The sequence below is a fragment of the Oryctolagus cuniculus genome, chromosome 21 (genome assembly GCF_964237555.1).
Source record: "Oryctolagus cuniculus chromosome 21, mOryCun1.1, whole genome shotgun sequence".
Lineage (NCBI taxonomy): Eukaryota > Metazoa > Chordata > Mammalia > Lagomorpha > Leporidae > Oryctolagus > Oryctolagus cuniculus.
This window is the reverse complement of record NC_091452.1, coordinates 21,226,721-21,242,426: the sequence shown is the minus strand read 5'-3', so window position 1 is coordinate 21,242,426 and position 15,706 is coordinate 21,226,721. Positions and strand designations below refer to the sequence as shown.

The following is a 15,706-nucleotide window of genomic DNA, read 5'->3' as shown; positions in this document are numbered from 1 at the left end:
AAGGCAGATATATGGGGAGAGAGAGAGAGCGAGCGAGAGCGAGAGAGAGATGGGCCAGACCGAAGCCAGGAGTCAGGAGCTTCTTCCGGTCCTCCCATGTGGGTGCAGGGATTGAAGCACTTGGGCCATCTTCTGCTGCCTTCCCAGGTGCATCCGCAGGGAGATGGACTGGAATCGGAGCAGCCAGGTCTGCAACCACTGCCCATTTGGGATGTTGACGTAGGAGACGACGGCCCCACCTGCTATGCCACAGCCTGGCTGCAGGAGATGTGGGCTTTAATCCCAGTCTGACCTTGGCCTGTAGGTTGACCTTGGGCCAATCACTTTACTTAAGCAGGCTTCAGTTTTTCCCCTTGTGTGGTTGGAACAAGGTCAGATTACAGATTCAGCAGCAAGTGGTAATCTGGATTGATTAGTTCTGGCTGCCTGGAGCCTTGTGTGGAGACTCCGAGGCTGTGCCTGGGTTCCATGGGAGGGGGTGCTGCAGTTGATTAGCAGAGTCTGCCCTGGGCTCACGAGCAAATGTACTGTGGTGGGAGTCCCAGGTGGTCGCCCACCTCGGTGGCCCCAGATCTGCCTCCACGCACGAACCTCCCTGTTTGAAAAGGACAGGGCTCACCTTTTGCAGGGAAACCTACATTGTCATGGCAACCGTGGAGTGGGAGGGACTGTAGATACAGTTCTAGATTGGCACTGTCCCACAGAACTTTCTAGATGATGGAAGCATCCTGGACCTGTGCTGTCCAGGACAGAACTCGCTCAGAATGTCGTGATGGTGGGATGGATTGGTGCATTTTATTTCATTAAAAAATATAAAAGCCACCAGTGGATAGCAGCTACCATCTTAGACTGCCCGGTTCTGGACTCCCCCAGGGTCCTTGAGCTTATAGGTGTTCCTAGGATCGTCGACTGGGTACCCCTAAGTGTACCAAGAACTCTGGGTGGGTCATGGGAGGTGCAAGCCTGTTGCTTAGCAATGAGGCACTCCTGTAGCTCCGCCCACCAGCACCCAGGAACCACTCCTGCAAGCCTTGGGCTCAGGTGGGTGAGCTGTGCTCGGCTGGATGAGAGTGTCTCTCTGCCTCCCAGTGGGTGGGGGCTGGGCAGGATCAGATGTCCCCGACCGAGGGCGCACATGCCAGGCTGGTGCCTGTTGTGGCACCCAAGGATGGGCAGGTGTCTCCTGGTGGGCCAGGAGGGAGGGCAGGGTGAGGGGCACCTAGAGGAGTGGGAAACAGTTTTCCGTTCTTTCCTTCCCTCTCTCTCTGCCCACTTCCTCTCCCTGTCCCCGGCCTCTCTGTCGTGGTGTGAGAGGAGAAGCAGCTTTGTAACCTCACTGGGGCCGGGCCGGTCACCCCAGGGAGACTCGCAGACTTGATGCTGCAATCCCGGCATCCCTCAGACAGGCTGGGGGTGGGGGGCACGGGGCCAGGACAGGAGTTAATCTTGGTGCAAGATGAGTTGGAAATCCATGCCTCGCTTTTCCTGAGGTGCATGTGCCGAGAGCTTGTGAAGACCCCTCTGTCATTGTCATCTGTGTGAAGTGCTTGCTTAGAAGGGGGTCTGAGCCCAAGCCACACCCCCACCCTGCCCACCCCTCCCACTAGGGGCTCCCTCCCTAAACCAACCCCAGAGCTTGTCCCTGGGGGTCCAGTCTTGCGGCTGGAGGGGGCTGGATGGTGGTCCCGCTGTGAGTTTGGCACGCAGCACCTGGGTGACACTGAAGGGGGAGAATTTTGCCGTCTGCATTTTGGAGGAAGGCTGCTGGCGTGGGCGGGGTCCTGTGTCATCCCCCAGAGTCTGTGGGGCTCCCAGGGGGCACGCCACTTCTCAGGGCATTTTGGAGGGGCACTAGGTGAACCTCCCAGAGTCGTCTCCAATTCTCGGGCATCCAGCACATCTGGGAAAGCCTCTGGCCAGGCCTGGGGGGAGGGGGCACCAGGTGACGTGCTTTGAGCCTCCATCATCATGGGGACCCTTTCGGGCTTGTTCCTGTGCGCAGGAATCGATGCTTTCGGCCGTGTGGCTTGTGCACCTGCAGTGGGCCAGGGGCCAGGGGCCAGGGGCCAGGGTCGAGGTGGTGGATCAGAGCCGTGAGACCCCCGGCACCTGGCAGGGCGATGAAGGGTAGTCAGGGTTCCCACACAGGGTTGCAAGAGAGGGCGGTGCCACGAGGCTGCTGAGGGGCTCAGAGAGGCCCCAGCCCTCACCCCAACCCCCGCCATAGGAAGGATGCAGAAGGGCGAGCCAGGGGAAGGGAGAAAGGGGGTCGTGGCCGGGAGGAGCCGGAGCTGGCAGGAGTGCCGTTGCGACCCCGTGGTGGCGGCAATGGCATTCTAGAAGCTCCGTGTGACCACGTCTGGGGGTGGGCCCCCTGACCTGCGCACACCTCTCTCCCTGCCTCGCCCCTCAGCCTGCTACACCCGGTAGCCCACTTAGGCTTAGGGCAGTGGCCACGGTTAAGGCTTAATCCCCACAGAAGACGCCAACCAAATCCCGAAAATCCTCCTGATGGCTGGGGTGTGGATGGTACAAAACGAGTTGTGCCCGGGGAAGATCTCTCGGCAGGTGAGGCTGCCGTCACCTTAGTCACTCAGCCCCCGCCCCTGCGGCCGCCTCTTCCCACGCTCTCTGCTTGGAAGGAATTTGCCCCTCTGCCCCGCCACCCCCAGCTTCCAGGGCCAGCACCAGAGATGGGTGCTGTGGGCCCAGCAGGTGCAGCTGGAGCCCAGGCCAGCCCTTTCCCCACCCAAGGTCTAGCCCTCCCCCACCCTGCCCCCAGGGCGGTTTGGACTGGGGGTCACCCACTCAGCTCATCTGCAGGCTGCACATTCACAGTCCTGGCTGTCCCCCTTAAACAGTCCAGAGAGGGCAGGCACTGTACCTGCGGCCACACAGCTGGCCTCTGCCAGAGCAGGATCCTGGGCTCCTGGGGTTGGGGGTAGGGGAGCTGCCCCCAGCACCCCGAGGGAGAGGCAAGGAGGGAGCCACGGCTGAGTCTGCAGGCGCCTTCGGGAGGTGGGAGCGAGGTAGAGGTGCCCTGGGCACAGGCACCGGGGAGCTTCGTCCCCTGTTGTTGGCATGGGAGGAGCCGGGCAGCTCCTTCGGAGCCGTCTGTCCCTCCCGAGTTGTCCCCGTGGCCAGACAGACACGAGGGTCTGGGCACAGAGACTCAGGCTCAGGGCTCCTGCAGACCCAAGTTCGAATCCAGCTCTGTCCCTGGGCTGTGGACAGAGGAAGTGAGGGCAGTCAGTGGGAGGATCCCAGGCCGCCCCAGGGTCCCGGCTCTGCCTGCTGCTGTCTGCGCAGGCGCCCGTCCGCCTGGCCTGCCGCCCTGTTCCTCCCGGCCTTGAGGCCGAGCTGCTGTTTGCCTGATCAGTCCTGGGGCTCTGAAAAGGGGCTCTTTAGAGGGTTGTGGGGCCTCTCCCACCTCCCCTGCCTGATGCCGCGACTGCCTCTGTGAACTGGGACACGAACTGTCACCCCCCCCCCCCCAGGTCTCGGGGCCCGTGGGTGGATGGTTCCAGTTTGTGGCTTCCGCTCATGTCCGCGTGGCCTCTTGACTGGGTATTGGGTTAGCTGACCTTAAATCTACGTGAAAACAGTCGTCAGCGAAGGGTCAGCGCATGAGCGTGGCTGCGTTCCAATAAAACTTTATTTGCAAAAACAGGCTGAGGGCCGGCTGGGGCTCGTGGGCTGCGGATTGTGACGCCAGCAACTCCTCCATGCGTGACGTGGGGCGGAGGTTGCCGTGGGGACAGATTGGTGAGTTCAGCAGGAGGGACGTGTGACGGGCGGGAACTCGGATGTTAGCCGACAGCGTGCACGTGGCCTCGTGTGCTCCCCCGGCTGCCATGCCCGCTGGGTTTCTGGTCTCTCCTCTCAGATGGGGAGACTGGGACACAGACACTGCTGGGTGACCTGGGTGTACCCCCATGCCTCCTCGGGCCTCTGTCCCCACCCCACCCCCCCCAGCCTCAGGGAGCCCTCGCTGATGTCACCCACAGGGCAGGATGATGTCATCTGTAGGTGGAGGGCAAATGGCGGCCTGGGTGGGCGGAGTCCCTGGCGGGGCTGGGATCGGGCGCCCCCGCTGGCCCGCTGGCCAGGGCCTGTGTCTCCCTGCTGGGGCGTCTGTGGCCAGGCTGAACTGGATGCGGTGCGAGCCCCTTGTTCACTGTGACAGATTCCCGCGGCCCCTCCCCTGCCCCGGAGCCTTCTGGGGCTCCCCATTGCTTGCAGGAACAAGGCCACCTCCTTCCTGGGGTCTCCGTGACTGAGCCCACTGAGTCTTTGCATCTTCCTCTTCCTCGCTTGCCCCTAGGGCCCTAAGCCAGGGTCCCTCGTGCCTCTGCCTTGGTGTCCTATAAAGATCACCCTAGGGCTTGGAGCCCCTCTCGGTTTCTCTCCCTGTAGACTTTATTTGCACCCTGAAGCCCCTCTCGCTCGCCGCCTCCTCTGGGAAGCCCTCCTGGATGTCCTGCTCTCCTGCCAGGGCCCATGACACAGGGCAGCCTTTTGTTCCCCACAGGGCTTGTGCTCTGATGTGCGGGTTCACGTTCACCCGAACTTCCTTCCCCCAGGCTGGGCGCAGGGCCTGCCTCAGGGTCCCCTCTCTGAGTCCCGTGCCCAGCACACAGCCAGGGACACACAGGGGGTTGGGAGGCAATGCTGTAGCTGGCACCAGGTGCGGGTTTGGGAGATTGATTCTGCTCATGGGACATTGCGCGCCATGTGGGTGCTGGGGGTGCCTGAACCCATTTTCCAGGTGAGTAAGTAGAGACTCAAGCAGCCCAGGTGTCTGAGGCAGGGTCACACAGGCTGGCAGTGACACGGCCTCTTTCTGCCCAGTGTGCCATCGTCCCACAAGGGACTCCCCGGCAGAACCTTTCTCTGGGACACAGCGGCGCTCGGAGGGCTTCCGTGGGTGAGCAGAGCACTCGCTCCGAGAACGGATTTTCCAAAATTCAGACATGTCCTGGAATCTGGTCTTCCCGGTGATGGGCGGGAGGCTGTGGGGTTCTGCTTCTGCGTGAATTGTCTCATTTTATAAAAATAGTTACCGCAGAAGGGCTTACGGTGCAGCAGGCAGAACGCTGGGGGCTCAGCCTGGGAGGATGCGGGGGTCAGAGAGGTATAGCGTCCTGCCCTGGGCCGCCCAGTGTTGGGTTCAGCGCCGCTTGGCTGAGCTGTGGGCAAGAAAGCAAGAGAGTAGAGAGGGCAGAGGGAGAGGCAGGCTGCAGAGCGCCCAGTGCAACAATAGTAGCAATACCAAGAGCAGCTGCCCTGTCTGGGTTTTTTGTCTTTATTTTCAGTTCATTTGAGAGACACAGAGGCATCTTGCCTTCCCTGGTTCACCCCTAAGTTGGCCACCAGAGCCAGGGCTAGGCCAGGCGGAACTCCATCCAGGTCGCCCACGTGCCTTGCAGGGACTTTAAGAACTTGTGCCATCGCCCCCTGCCTCCCAGGGTGCACTTGAGTAGGAAGCTGGGTCAGAAGCCAGAAGTAGGCATTCCCAGAAGGGATGCATGTCCCAGGGGGTGGATAACCACCCCCAGAGCAGCTCCTGTGGACTGGGGTCCCCTGGGTGCAAGGGGCTTTGCTTGGGTTCTCATGGCCCCCAACCCCCCTCCCCCCAACCCCCACAAGGGCCCCCTGCAGCCTGTGCCCCCGCCAGCACCCTTTCCCTGGAGAGAGTTCACTTCCCCAGAGCTGATGGGCAGTGCCCCGGCTACAGGAGCCCCTGCCTGCACTGCTGTCTGGGGGCAGGTGCAGGCTGAGGGGTGTGCCCGTGCCCCTCCCCCTTCACCTCCCCCTCCCCCGGAGCTGTCACGTCTCAGCAGCACGGGCCCAGAGCGGCCTGGGGGTGTGCAGGGCTGTGTTTGGCACAGGTCACTGGCTGCACGGCCGGAGGCACCAGGACAAGAAGCCAGACTGGAGATGATGCTGCGGCCGGCTGCAGAGCCCGCGCTGCCAACTGCCCGTGGGTGTGGGTCGCTCCGTCCATCCCAGGGCGCTGTGCCTCCTCGGGCCCCACGCCCAACCCACGCCTCCTTCAGAGCCGAGGGAGGTCCTCAGTCCCCAGCCCCCTCCTCCCACCGCCGCCCCAGCCTGCCCCCAGCCCTCGGCAGCCTCTCAATCTAAGTGACAGCTGCCCTCAGCCAAGTCAGCTCAGATTAATTCCCAGGCATCCAGCGGCCTGGCCCAGCCGCCCCAGTGGCTTCAGCCTGCAAGGGGGGCCTGGCCGGGTCCTTCCTGAGTGCTGGCGGGGGGGGGGGGGTGTCAGGCACACACACACACACACACACACACACCCCTGCTCCTCTGGAGCCCCGGCCAGGCCTCCTGCCCTGTGGGTGGGGGGAGCGTGGCACAGGGGCGGGCTTGTCCCGGGCTGGGAGTCTTAGGGTTCCGTGCCCGAAAGTCAGGGCGTGGATCTCAGAGAGGGAGAGAGACAGAAAGAAAAAGAGAGGTAGGGACAGACAGACAGACACTCTGGCCTCTGTGGTGTTAACAACACACGCTTTCACATCAGACAGCCCTGGCCGTGCCGCTGGCCAGCTGCGTGGCCCTGTGTCTGTGATGTTCCCTCCCTGACCCTCCGTGTCCTCTGCTGCCGAGTGGGCTGGTGCATCAGGCCAGCCTGTCCCTGGCTGCTGAGCGGTGCGTGGCCGGTGTCCCCCGTTGGGTCCCTGGGGCTGACGGCACAGGGATGTGCTCAGCTTTGTTCTGTCCTCTTCCCGGCTGTCACAGGACTCGGTGGCCGGACATTGTCATGGATGGACGAGCAGAGAAGGGGCAGGGATGCCAGCAGGGCTAGGCTGAGGGGCTGGCCGGTCCCCTGGGCTTGCCTGTGTGGCCCCTGTGGGGTACCCAGGCTGCTGGCCACCAGCCCTCAATTCCCTGGTCCCCGGGGCTTAGGTTGAGCTGTTTCCTTCTGCCTCACTTTGGGAGGGGACTCTCCTCAGCCTCGGGTGACATCTGATTGCCCCAAAGGGACAGAAGCAGGCAGGGGATTGTGCATCACTTTAGAGAAAACCAAACAGGTCCAGAGAGGGGGAGTGACTTGTCCAAGGTCACACAGGAGGCAAATGACAGAGCTGGGATGAGAACAGGAAATCCTTATGCGATACTGGGAAGTAGAGAGCATGCCTGAGCTGCACAGACATGGCTGCCCCGGGGGGGGGCTCCTGGCCCAGCTCCTGTGACTTCCTGGAAGGATTGTCCCCCCGCCCCCGCCGCCCTGCTTCTGGGGTGGGAGGCTCAGACCTTGCAGGTTCACCTTCCCCAGGTCACGGAGCTGAGGGGCAGACCATGGCGGGGGTAGAACCCAGGCCTCTGAGCCGGGAGTTGGAGGAACCCCAGGTTGCCACGTATGTGTGGGAGGCGGCACCGTGGGGGAGGGGGCTGAGGCTCTGCTTCTCGGCTTGCTCCGTGGTCCTGTGGTCTCTCGGTTGCTGCCGCCCACACCTGGCTGAGATTTGCTGTTCCTTCTCTGTCCCAGAGTCAGCGAGGACCCCAGGGGGAGGGGGCGGGGCCCAGCACTGCACGAGGACAGCCCGCCCTCCCTCCCTCCCTTCCCTCCCTCTCCCTCTATCTCTCCCTCTCTCCCCCTCTCCCTCTCCCCCTCTCTCTCCATCTCTCTCCCTCTCTCCCTCCCTCTCTCTCTCCCGCTCTCTCTCTCCCCCTCTCGCTCTCTCTTGCTCTGCCTTTCAAGTAGCTAAAAACAAACATTAAAAAAACTAGTGCATGGAAAATGGAAGGAAATAATTAACGTTTATTTCAGTGCAAAAAAAATTTGCTTTTGAAATGCGTGCCTGTGAAGAGCTTCCCGAAGGGCTCAGGAGAAGCATCCCGTGAGAGATTGTGCGTGGGCTTCCAGGGTGTTCACACCAGGGCCAGCGCAGCTGTCCATTCCAGGTTCCTGTGCCGGTCGGGGTGTGCTCTCGCATGGCTGGGGCGGGGCGGCTCGCGGCGCAGGGGACAGTGCTGGGACATGAGGCGGGGGACCCTAGAGGGCGGCAGGCCAGGTTGTGTGACACCACAGGTTCTGTCCTGGGAGCACTGGGGAGCTATGGAAGGTGGTAGCAGGTGCTTCGAGAACCTCACTGGGCTCACAGTATAGAAACAGAGAACGGCCACTCATGGGGACCTGGCGGGCCAGCCTCTTGGTCTCTGGGGCAGGGCTGGCTTTGGCGTGCGTGCCCAGCCCTGGTTGGAGATGCAGAAATAGGAGCCGTGGCAGTCCGGGCTCACGGATGGGGTTGGGGTTGGGGTTGGACTTAAGGGACTCCTGGGCTGCAAGGGACAAAGGCGTCAAGAGGAGGTGGCCCGATTGAGTGACAGCTGTCACGGAAACCCAGTGTCCCCAACCCCCTCTTCCCTCCCCCTCCCCCCCAGCCAGGTCCAGATAAAGGAGAAAGCAAAACGCATTTCCCTTTGTTGGAAGGTTGAGTGGGGTGAGGGGCCCTTTGCTATTGTGTGCTGGGCCCACACTGCTCCAAGTGAGAAATGCGCTCGGAATTCCAATTCCCCTGCTCTGCCTGGGATGGAGCCCGCCCTGGACACACCCCCATCCCCTCCAGCCTCGGCAGGCAGGGACAGGAAGCTGGCCGGCCCTTCCAGTGTGACACAGGGGGCCAGCAGTGCCCACCACGGCTGCCGGCAAAGCCTATGGCTGCTGGAGAACGGAGGAGGAGGGCAGACCTGAGGCTTGAGGGTTCATAGGCGTCCTCCTAGCAGCCTGAGAGGGAGGTTCTGTGACTTCCTGTTACAGCCAGGTTTGCATCTCGCCCAGGAGCCCATGGTCTGGGCACTGCTGCCCCATACCCTTGGCCTTGCCCTGGTGGATAGGGCTTGGGGAGGTGGTGAGCAGGAGGCCACAGGTCCCCTTCCCACGGGGTCCTGGGTAGAACAGCGGCTGGCCACGCTTTGGCGGCCATGGGAGGTGGCAGTGGCTCCCCATGTGGCTCAGGACACCTGTGCACGCACGTGGCTCACCCAGATAGGATCCCGGTCCCAGGGTGACTAGTGCAGAGCAGGCTGATGCCGAGGTCTGTTTTGCTGACTTCAAAGACACGCCGGTCCCCCGTGGGCAGCAGCTCCGGAAGCAAAGTGAACAAGGCAACACCCCCTGGTGAGCGCCTGCACATCCCCCTCCGGCCTCCACCGCGGGCAGCCGTGGCCAGCGGGAGGGTCGCCTGCCCTCCCCATCAGTGCCCCAGCCGGGTCCCTCTCGCAGCCTGGCCAGCGACAAGGGCAGGCGGCACTCACGGCCAGCGCTGGCGGCAGCGCACCGCGTGCCAAGTGCTTTCCACGGATCATTTCACTTAATCCCTCTAACTGCCTCCCCGACGGCCAGCCCCATTCTTTTCCCACCCCGTTCCTTAGAACTCGGGTTCTGAGAGCGGGAGTGATGTGCACGCCAGTCCCTTGCACTGAGAATGGCCACCACGCTCCTTGCAGAGCCGTGCCAGGGAAAACACGGCTACTCATGCACCTGCTCTCTCCCGGGTCTCTCTCCCCTCCCTGGCACCCACCGTCCCCGTGGTGGACTGAGAAACGCTGGAGACAAAATCCAACGCCTGCAAAATTGGATGCGGGGCTGAGGGAGGGGGTGGCGGGGTGGGAGGAGGGGCTGGGGGGCTCTGCAAGGATTTGTGTACCTGAAGAGAGGGTGGGGAGAGGTCTTGGGGAGGAGGAATGGCAGGGGCATCCCGGCTCCAAGTTCCACCTTGCACACGGGGTGTGAGGCCCTGCACAGCCCGAACCTGCTGAGGACCACACGACGGGAGGGGCAGGGGGAGTTTGGAGATGAGGACACAGCTGACCCCTTCCGGGTCCCCACACGTACAGTGTCGCCGGCTCTTTCTCCTGTGTGACCTCTTAGGCTGCTGAGCCAGGCCCCACCAGGAATGCCCATCTCTGAGTTCTAGATGGGGAAATTGAGGCTGAGAATCCTGGGCTGAAAGAAGACCTGGTGACCCAGCTCCAGGGGATCCCTGGGCAGTTCCCTGCCCTGTGCAGCCTCAGTCTTCCCATCCATCAAATGGGAATGGGGGTCACTTCACAGTCAGCGCCCAGGCCCAGACCGAGTGCCCCTTGCCCAGACAGACCAAGGTGACGGGGAAGATGGGGATAACACCTTGCACGGTGGCTGGCGGTGCCAGGCACTCGGTAATCACAGGGTCTCCTCCCGACCCCAGGAGCCCCCCACCCCAACCCGCCCCCAGCCCTGGGGTCAGAGGGCTTCAGCACAGCTGGGGCAGGCCGTGACTTGAGGCGGCTTCCGGGGGCAGCCGGGGGAGCCGCCGGCCTCGGGCGTGTTGGTCCCCCCCCCCCCCCCCCCCCGCCGCCGCTGCCGCCCGCCCCTCCTCCCCAGCTGGAATGAATCCGGCGGAGAGAGGATCAGTTTGGTCATGCTCGGCTTGTCAAGAACTGACGCAGAATATTCTGTCTCAAACATCAGCTTCCCCAGGGCTGGCGCGGCTGGCTGGCTCGTCCCAGGCAGAGGCTGGGGCAGCCCCGGGCCCCCTCCGAGCGTGGGGAGACAGCTCATCCTGCTGCTGGGGGATGGTGGGATTGGATACCACAGGGGCCCCGGCATGCCCTCCCTAAATCCACCCCAGCCAGGCGGCACAGCGGCTCTGGCCTGGCCGCTTCTAGATCCTAGGAGCTTTGGCAATGGTGGGTGGGTCTCTACCCCTCGCCCAGCAGACTCCGCCCCCCAATGGCTCCACAGCCTCTGCTGTCCTAGTGTGAGGCTCGGGAAACTTCCTTCCACCTTCCTGGAGCTGGGCGGGCGGGAGCTGTCCCCTCCAGCCTCTGTCTTCCCCTCTGGGAGTGGGCACCAGGGGCCCCATGTCCCGTGCGTGCAGTGAAGGAATGGGGTGCTCTCTGGCCGGAGCTGCCCGGGGCCAGCCCAGCTCTTGCATCCTGGGAATGCCGTTCCTTCTGGTGGGGGTGGGTGCACAAGGCAGCGGTGTGGATCCGGGAGCAGGGGCGTCGGGGCGTACTGGGTGCCGGGGGAGCCTGCATAGCCCCCCAGGCAGGCAGCCCTGCGTGCGGCGTTGGCAGCATCCTGGCTCAGCAGCCCTGCAGCCTTCACTCAGCATCTCAGCTTCCCCATCTGTGAAATGGGGCAAAGACTCCAGTTTCATCACCAGGAGTCTGTGCACGTGACCACTTCCCCAGGAAGGTGGGGGCGCGAGACTCTTAGGGGCTCCTAGGGAGCTGCAGGGGCCCCTTACCTCCCCTGCTGACCCGTCCCCGTGCCAGTGACAGGGGGCGCTCCCTGCGTGCCCCGGGGGGATGGCATTGTCCCTGCTTTACCAGGGTGGGGGAACTGAGGTTCATTCAGAGTGGCAAAGTGGCCCCCAACCCCCTTACTCACAGCCTGGCCCCACTGCCCGGGCCCCGCCCGCAGGGAGGGTTGTCTCTGGCTTCGCTCTGCTCCCGCTTACTCCTGGAGGGTGTGGTGGGCAGGGCGACTCCTGCTTGGCACAGGGCCCTGGCCGGGCTCGCACGGAGCGTGGAGGGCGGGCCGGCGGCAGAGGTGGGGGCAGGCTCCGGGTGTGCTCCCTCGGCCCCCGTTCCAGCTTTGCTGGCTTCCAGCCCCCCAGCCTCTCTCCAAACCCCTGCCTGGCTGTGCGGCCTCGGCTGACTCACCTGCTCTCTCTGAGTCAGGCTTCAGGGAGGGGGGAGGAGAGCGCTCGTGGGCAAGGGCGTGGAAACATGGCATGGGGCGATGCATTTCTTTCGGTGCAGGCAACTTGGGAAATCGTGTCGCTATTGCATAACACGCGGCGTCCGCAAAGGTCTCAGGGCCTCTCGTAGGCTTGGGTTCCGAGACCCCTTGCGCTAAGGTGAATATCTTTGGATTCCATTTCCCATGAACGCCCCTGCCCTCAGCGCCCGAAGTCTTTTCCTGCAAAAACTGGGCTGGCTTGGTCAGGGTCCCCAGAGTCTGGACAGCACTTTACAGTTTACACGTCACCGGCCTGGTTGAGTCATGGGCACCCCTGTTTCAGAGGCGGGCACTCGACTCGGGTCCCTTCATGCAGCCAGAACCCCAGACTCCAGGGTGTCCAGCTGTGCGACCCCAGAAAAGCTTCTGGGGCTCTCTGGGCTGCAGAAGCCTCATGTAGGGTGGAGGCCCAGAGGCTGAGCCTGGCGGGGAGGGTGGGGGTGGGAGGCCCCGGCAGGAGGCACAGGAGGGTGGGGGTCCTCTCAAAGCCCCCTCTGAGCCTCAGCCCCCGCCCTCTCTGGCGAACTCCTACACATCCTTTGGTGTCCTTTCCAGGAAGCCCTCCTGACTTGACTTCACGTCTAGCTCACCCTTTGGCAACCCAGAGTTTATCCTGCCCGCTTCTGCCCTTTCCCAACAACAGGGGTCGGGGCGGGGGCTCCTGGGGGCCCGAGGCCTCACAGCAAAACCCGGGGTGGCGTTCCCAGCCAGGAAGCGGGGTGGCACAGATGTCCACTGACGCCCCCTTTCTCTTCTTTCTCCACAGCCCACGACCTCCCCGCGAGCAAGGGGTCAGCCTCACAGCCCGGCAGCCATCTGCAGTGCCTGTCCGTCCACTGCACGGACGACGTGGGCGACGCCAAGGCCCGTGCGTCCGTGCCCACCTGGAGGTCCCTGCACTCTGACATCTCCAACAGATTTGGGACGTTTGTGGCCGCCCTGACTTGAAGCGACGACGAGAGAGACCCCTCCCCAGCCAGGCCCTGCCCTGCCCCCACCCCTCCACCCTTGTCCATCTGAAAGTGCCACTCCCACCGAGTGGCTGATGGTGATTTTTTTTTCCTAGGTTGGTACCTGCTTGGTGGCGTCTGGACCGGAAGGGGTTAATTTAAAGGGGAGATAGAAACCCCCCACCCCCTGCAAAAGCTTTTTTTTTTTTTTTTTAAGAAACTGTCAAGGCCACCGACAATGTCACCAGTGTTAACCCTTCTGCAGTTAGCAACTTTTGCTTCAGCCTCTGTGCCCGCTCTCCGTAAGCTCGGCCCCTTCTTTCTACACCTTCTTTCTCGTTTTACTCCCGCTGCTCTGTGTCCACCGCTACTGCATAATCAGACGCGAGCCGCCTCCCTTTTTATTCTCTTTTACTTTCTCTCTTTCGTCTCCCCGCCCCCTCCTCCTCCTCCTCTCTCTTGCTCTCTCTCTTTTTCCTTTGTTCACTGCTTGTTAAAATGAAAATCTTGGAGGATAGTACTTCTGGAATATTGCCAGGTGAAAGTCAAATTGTCATCATGATATTATATATTGACACCCAACTGTCATCAGTCAGACAGGAGCCCAACAATTAATGGCCCCCTTACGTATTGTGCCTGGGGTTTTGTGTTGTCTGTGCCCTGAGAGAATAGATGGATTTTTGTTCCTACAAACACAGCACTCAGCCCTCAGTCTCCTTCCCTTCCACACTCTCTCCTGCTGGAAGCTGGCTCTCGGCAGCCGACACAATGATGCGTCCAGCCTGCTCTGGGAGAGGGAGTTGGAATGTTCTGGAATGTTCCACAGTGGTGTTTTTCTCCCCCTTTCTGGGCCTCCCAGCAAGCTTCCAGGCTCCACATTTGTGCACTCCATGCAGAGCAGCCTTGGGTGTGCATGGTGGGGGTGGTGACTGCCCTTCCTGCTTACGCACACTCTGGGCAGGGGTGGGGGTGGGGAGGGCTACAGGCTCAGGCCCTTGCTGCAACACCGGGCTGGCTCATCCCTGGAGCTGTGGGAAGATGGAGTCTGCGCTCTCGCCCTTTCCTGGCCTGGCATCCTGGGAAAGAAGGAGGGGACCAAGTGTGCCTCCCCCACCCTGGGCAGCCTCTGTCCCTGGGTCCCCTCCCCCAGGCTCAGCCTGCAGGGTCCTGCAGCCCCATCCCGCCCGGTTCTCCTTCTCTTAGCCTGGCTTCCCTGCTGGGGTCTGTGGTCTGCAGAGCTGGAGGAGTGGGAAGAAGAAGGACATCACTTCCTAGCTTTTAGTTTTTAATCCCAGAACTCCCACTGGCCTGTGGAGTCAGTCCCACCTGGTTGCAAAAGTCAGAGCCATGCACCCATGCGGCTTCTCCTTGGGTGCTGTCGGCGCCTGCAGACGTTTGTGGGGGCTCGGGGTGGGGGGGGCAGAGCTGCCAGGGAAGGTGAGACCACGAGCAGCCGGTCCCAGCGCCTCCCCCCACCCTTGACCTTGGCGTTTCTGTCCGTTTTGTTCCGAGCAAGCTCCATCTTGAGTCTCCCTCTGCCCCGTGGCCCAGCGGCCGTAGCCTGGCTGCTTCCAGTGCTGACCTGAGGGCTTTGGGCTGATACACAGCTCCGACAATGTTCAGTTCACAGTACCTTTCAGCAAAGAGAGAGAAGCTTCCAGAAAACCCCTCTCCCCCCACCCCTCTCTCTGTCTCTCTGTCTCTCTCCCCTCCCTCCTGCTTCCCGTTCCTTGGCCGGGTGCGGTTCTTGCCTGGGCAGTCTGACGGGGGCGGCGCCGGCTGCCGCCAGGAGCAGGTGGCACGCAACGCACCGCACGCGTGGGGAGAGCAGGGAGGGAGTCTCGCCCGGGCCGCCCGGCCACGTTTGAGCAGAACTCCACCTCGCCTCCCGCGACTCCGCCACCCTTCGAGAGCTTCCTCACTTCCCTTTCGAGAAAACAGGACTGAGTTCCCCGTGATTGCTTAAGGCGGGGGAACAGAGCGTCTCCTGCCTTTGACTTCCCCAGCCCACGTGGAGGAGGCGTCGGCCGGCAGCTCCCCGGGCTCGGCAATCCTGGAAGCCCCCCAACTTTGCAACGTTCTTGCTCCTTGCCACCCCGGATCGGAGCAGCTTTAACAATCGCCTTAAGCAAACGGATGTCATTTCAGTCGGTTTGGTTCAATGGAAGGAGTAGCAGCAAATGGGACAGACACCCGCCGCCCGTAGATCCATCCTGCGTAGCAAACTCTTCGGGAAAGAACACGAAAATGGTATTGCACATGTAAAATATGAAAACTTAACTCTACTGTGTGTTAAGCAATCCTGTAATCTTTTTTGACTTTTAAAAGAAATTCATTTCTGAAATGCTTGGTTGGAAGACTGTGACAATAGCTCATGAAATTGAGTGTTATTTTTTCTTTCTTTTTAAAAAAATATGTAAAGTGCAGTCTTCTGTATCCACGCATATTGTATATACCTGTATATGTTTTCCTGAGCAGCTAAAGAACAATAAATATGACCTTAACGGTGACTGTGGTACGTTTGTGGGTGGGGCCTGCTTTTGGTTTTCCCCGCCCCCTCCCCCTTTCCATTAATCTCTCTCTCTCTCTCTCTTTTTTTTTTTTTTTTTTTTTTTTTTGGAGTTAGGCAGAGTTAGACAGTGAGAGAGCGAGAGGGAGAGAGAGAGAGAGAGAGACAGGTCTTCCTTTTTCCATTGGTTCACTCCTCAAGTGGCCGCTACGCCGATCCAAAACCTAGGATCCAGGTGCTTCTCCTGGTCTCCCATGGGGTGCAGGGCCCAAGCACTCGGGCCATCCTCCACTGCTTTCCTGGGCCACAGCAGAGAGCTGGACTGGAAGAGGGGCAACCGGGACAGAATCCGGCGCCCTGACCGGGACTAGAACCAGGTGTGCCAGCGCTGCAGGCGGAGGATTAGCCTAGTGAGCCGCGGTGCCGGCCTCTGTCAATCTCTTTAAATTCTTCGTGTGCATGTGGATGTATGCATGTGCGTGTGTGTGCATGTGTGTACAC

At 61.6% G+C, this 15,706-nt stretch overlaps 1 protein-coding gene across 1 annotated transcript in view; it reads left to right on the top strand.

The window, feature by feature from the left end:
• MN1 (MN1 proto-oncogene, transcriptional regulator) overlaps positions 1 to 15,206 on the top strand; it is a 41,442-nt gene extending 26,236 nt beyond the window's left edge. Inside the window, exon 2 of the mRNA XM_051826475.2 lies at positions 12,513 to 15,206. Within this exon, the coding sequence (XP_051682435.1) occupies positions 12,513 to 12,694 (182 nt within the window). The 3' untranslated portion in view covers positions 12,695 to 15,206. The remainder of the gene's footprint in view (positions 1 to 12,512) is intronic.
• The last annotated feature ends 500 nt before the right edge of the window (positions 15,207 to 15,706 follow it).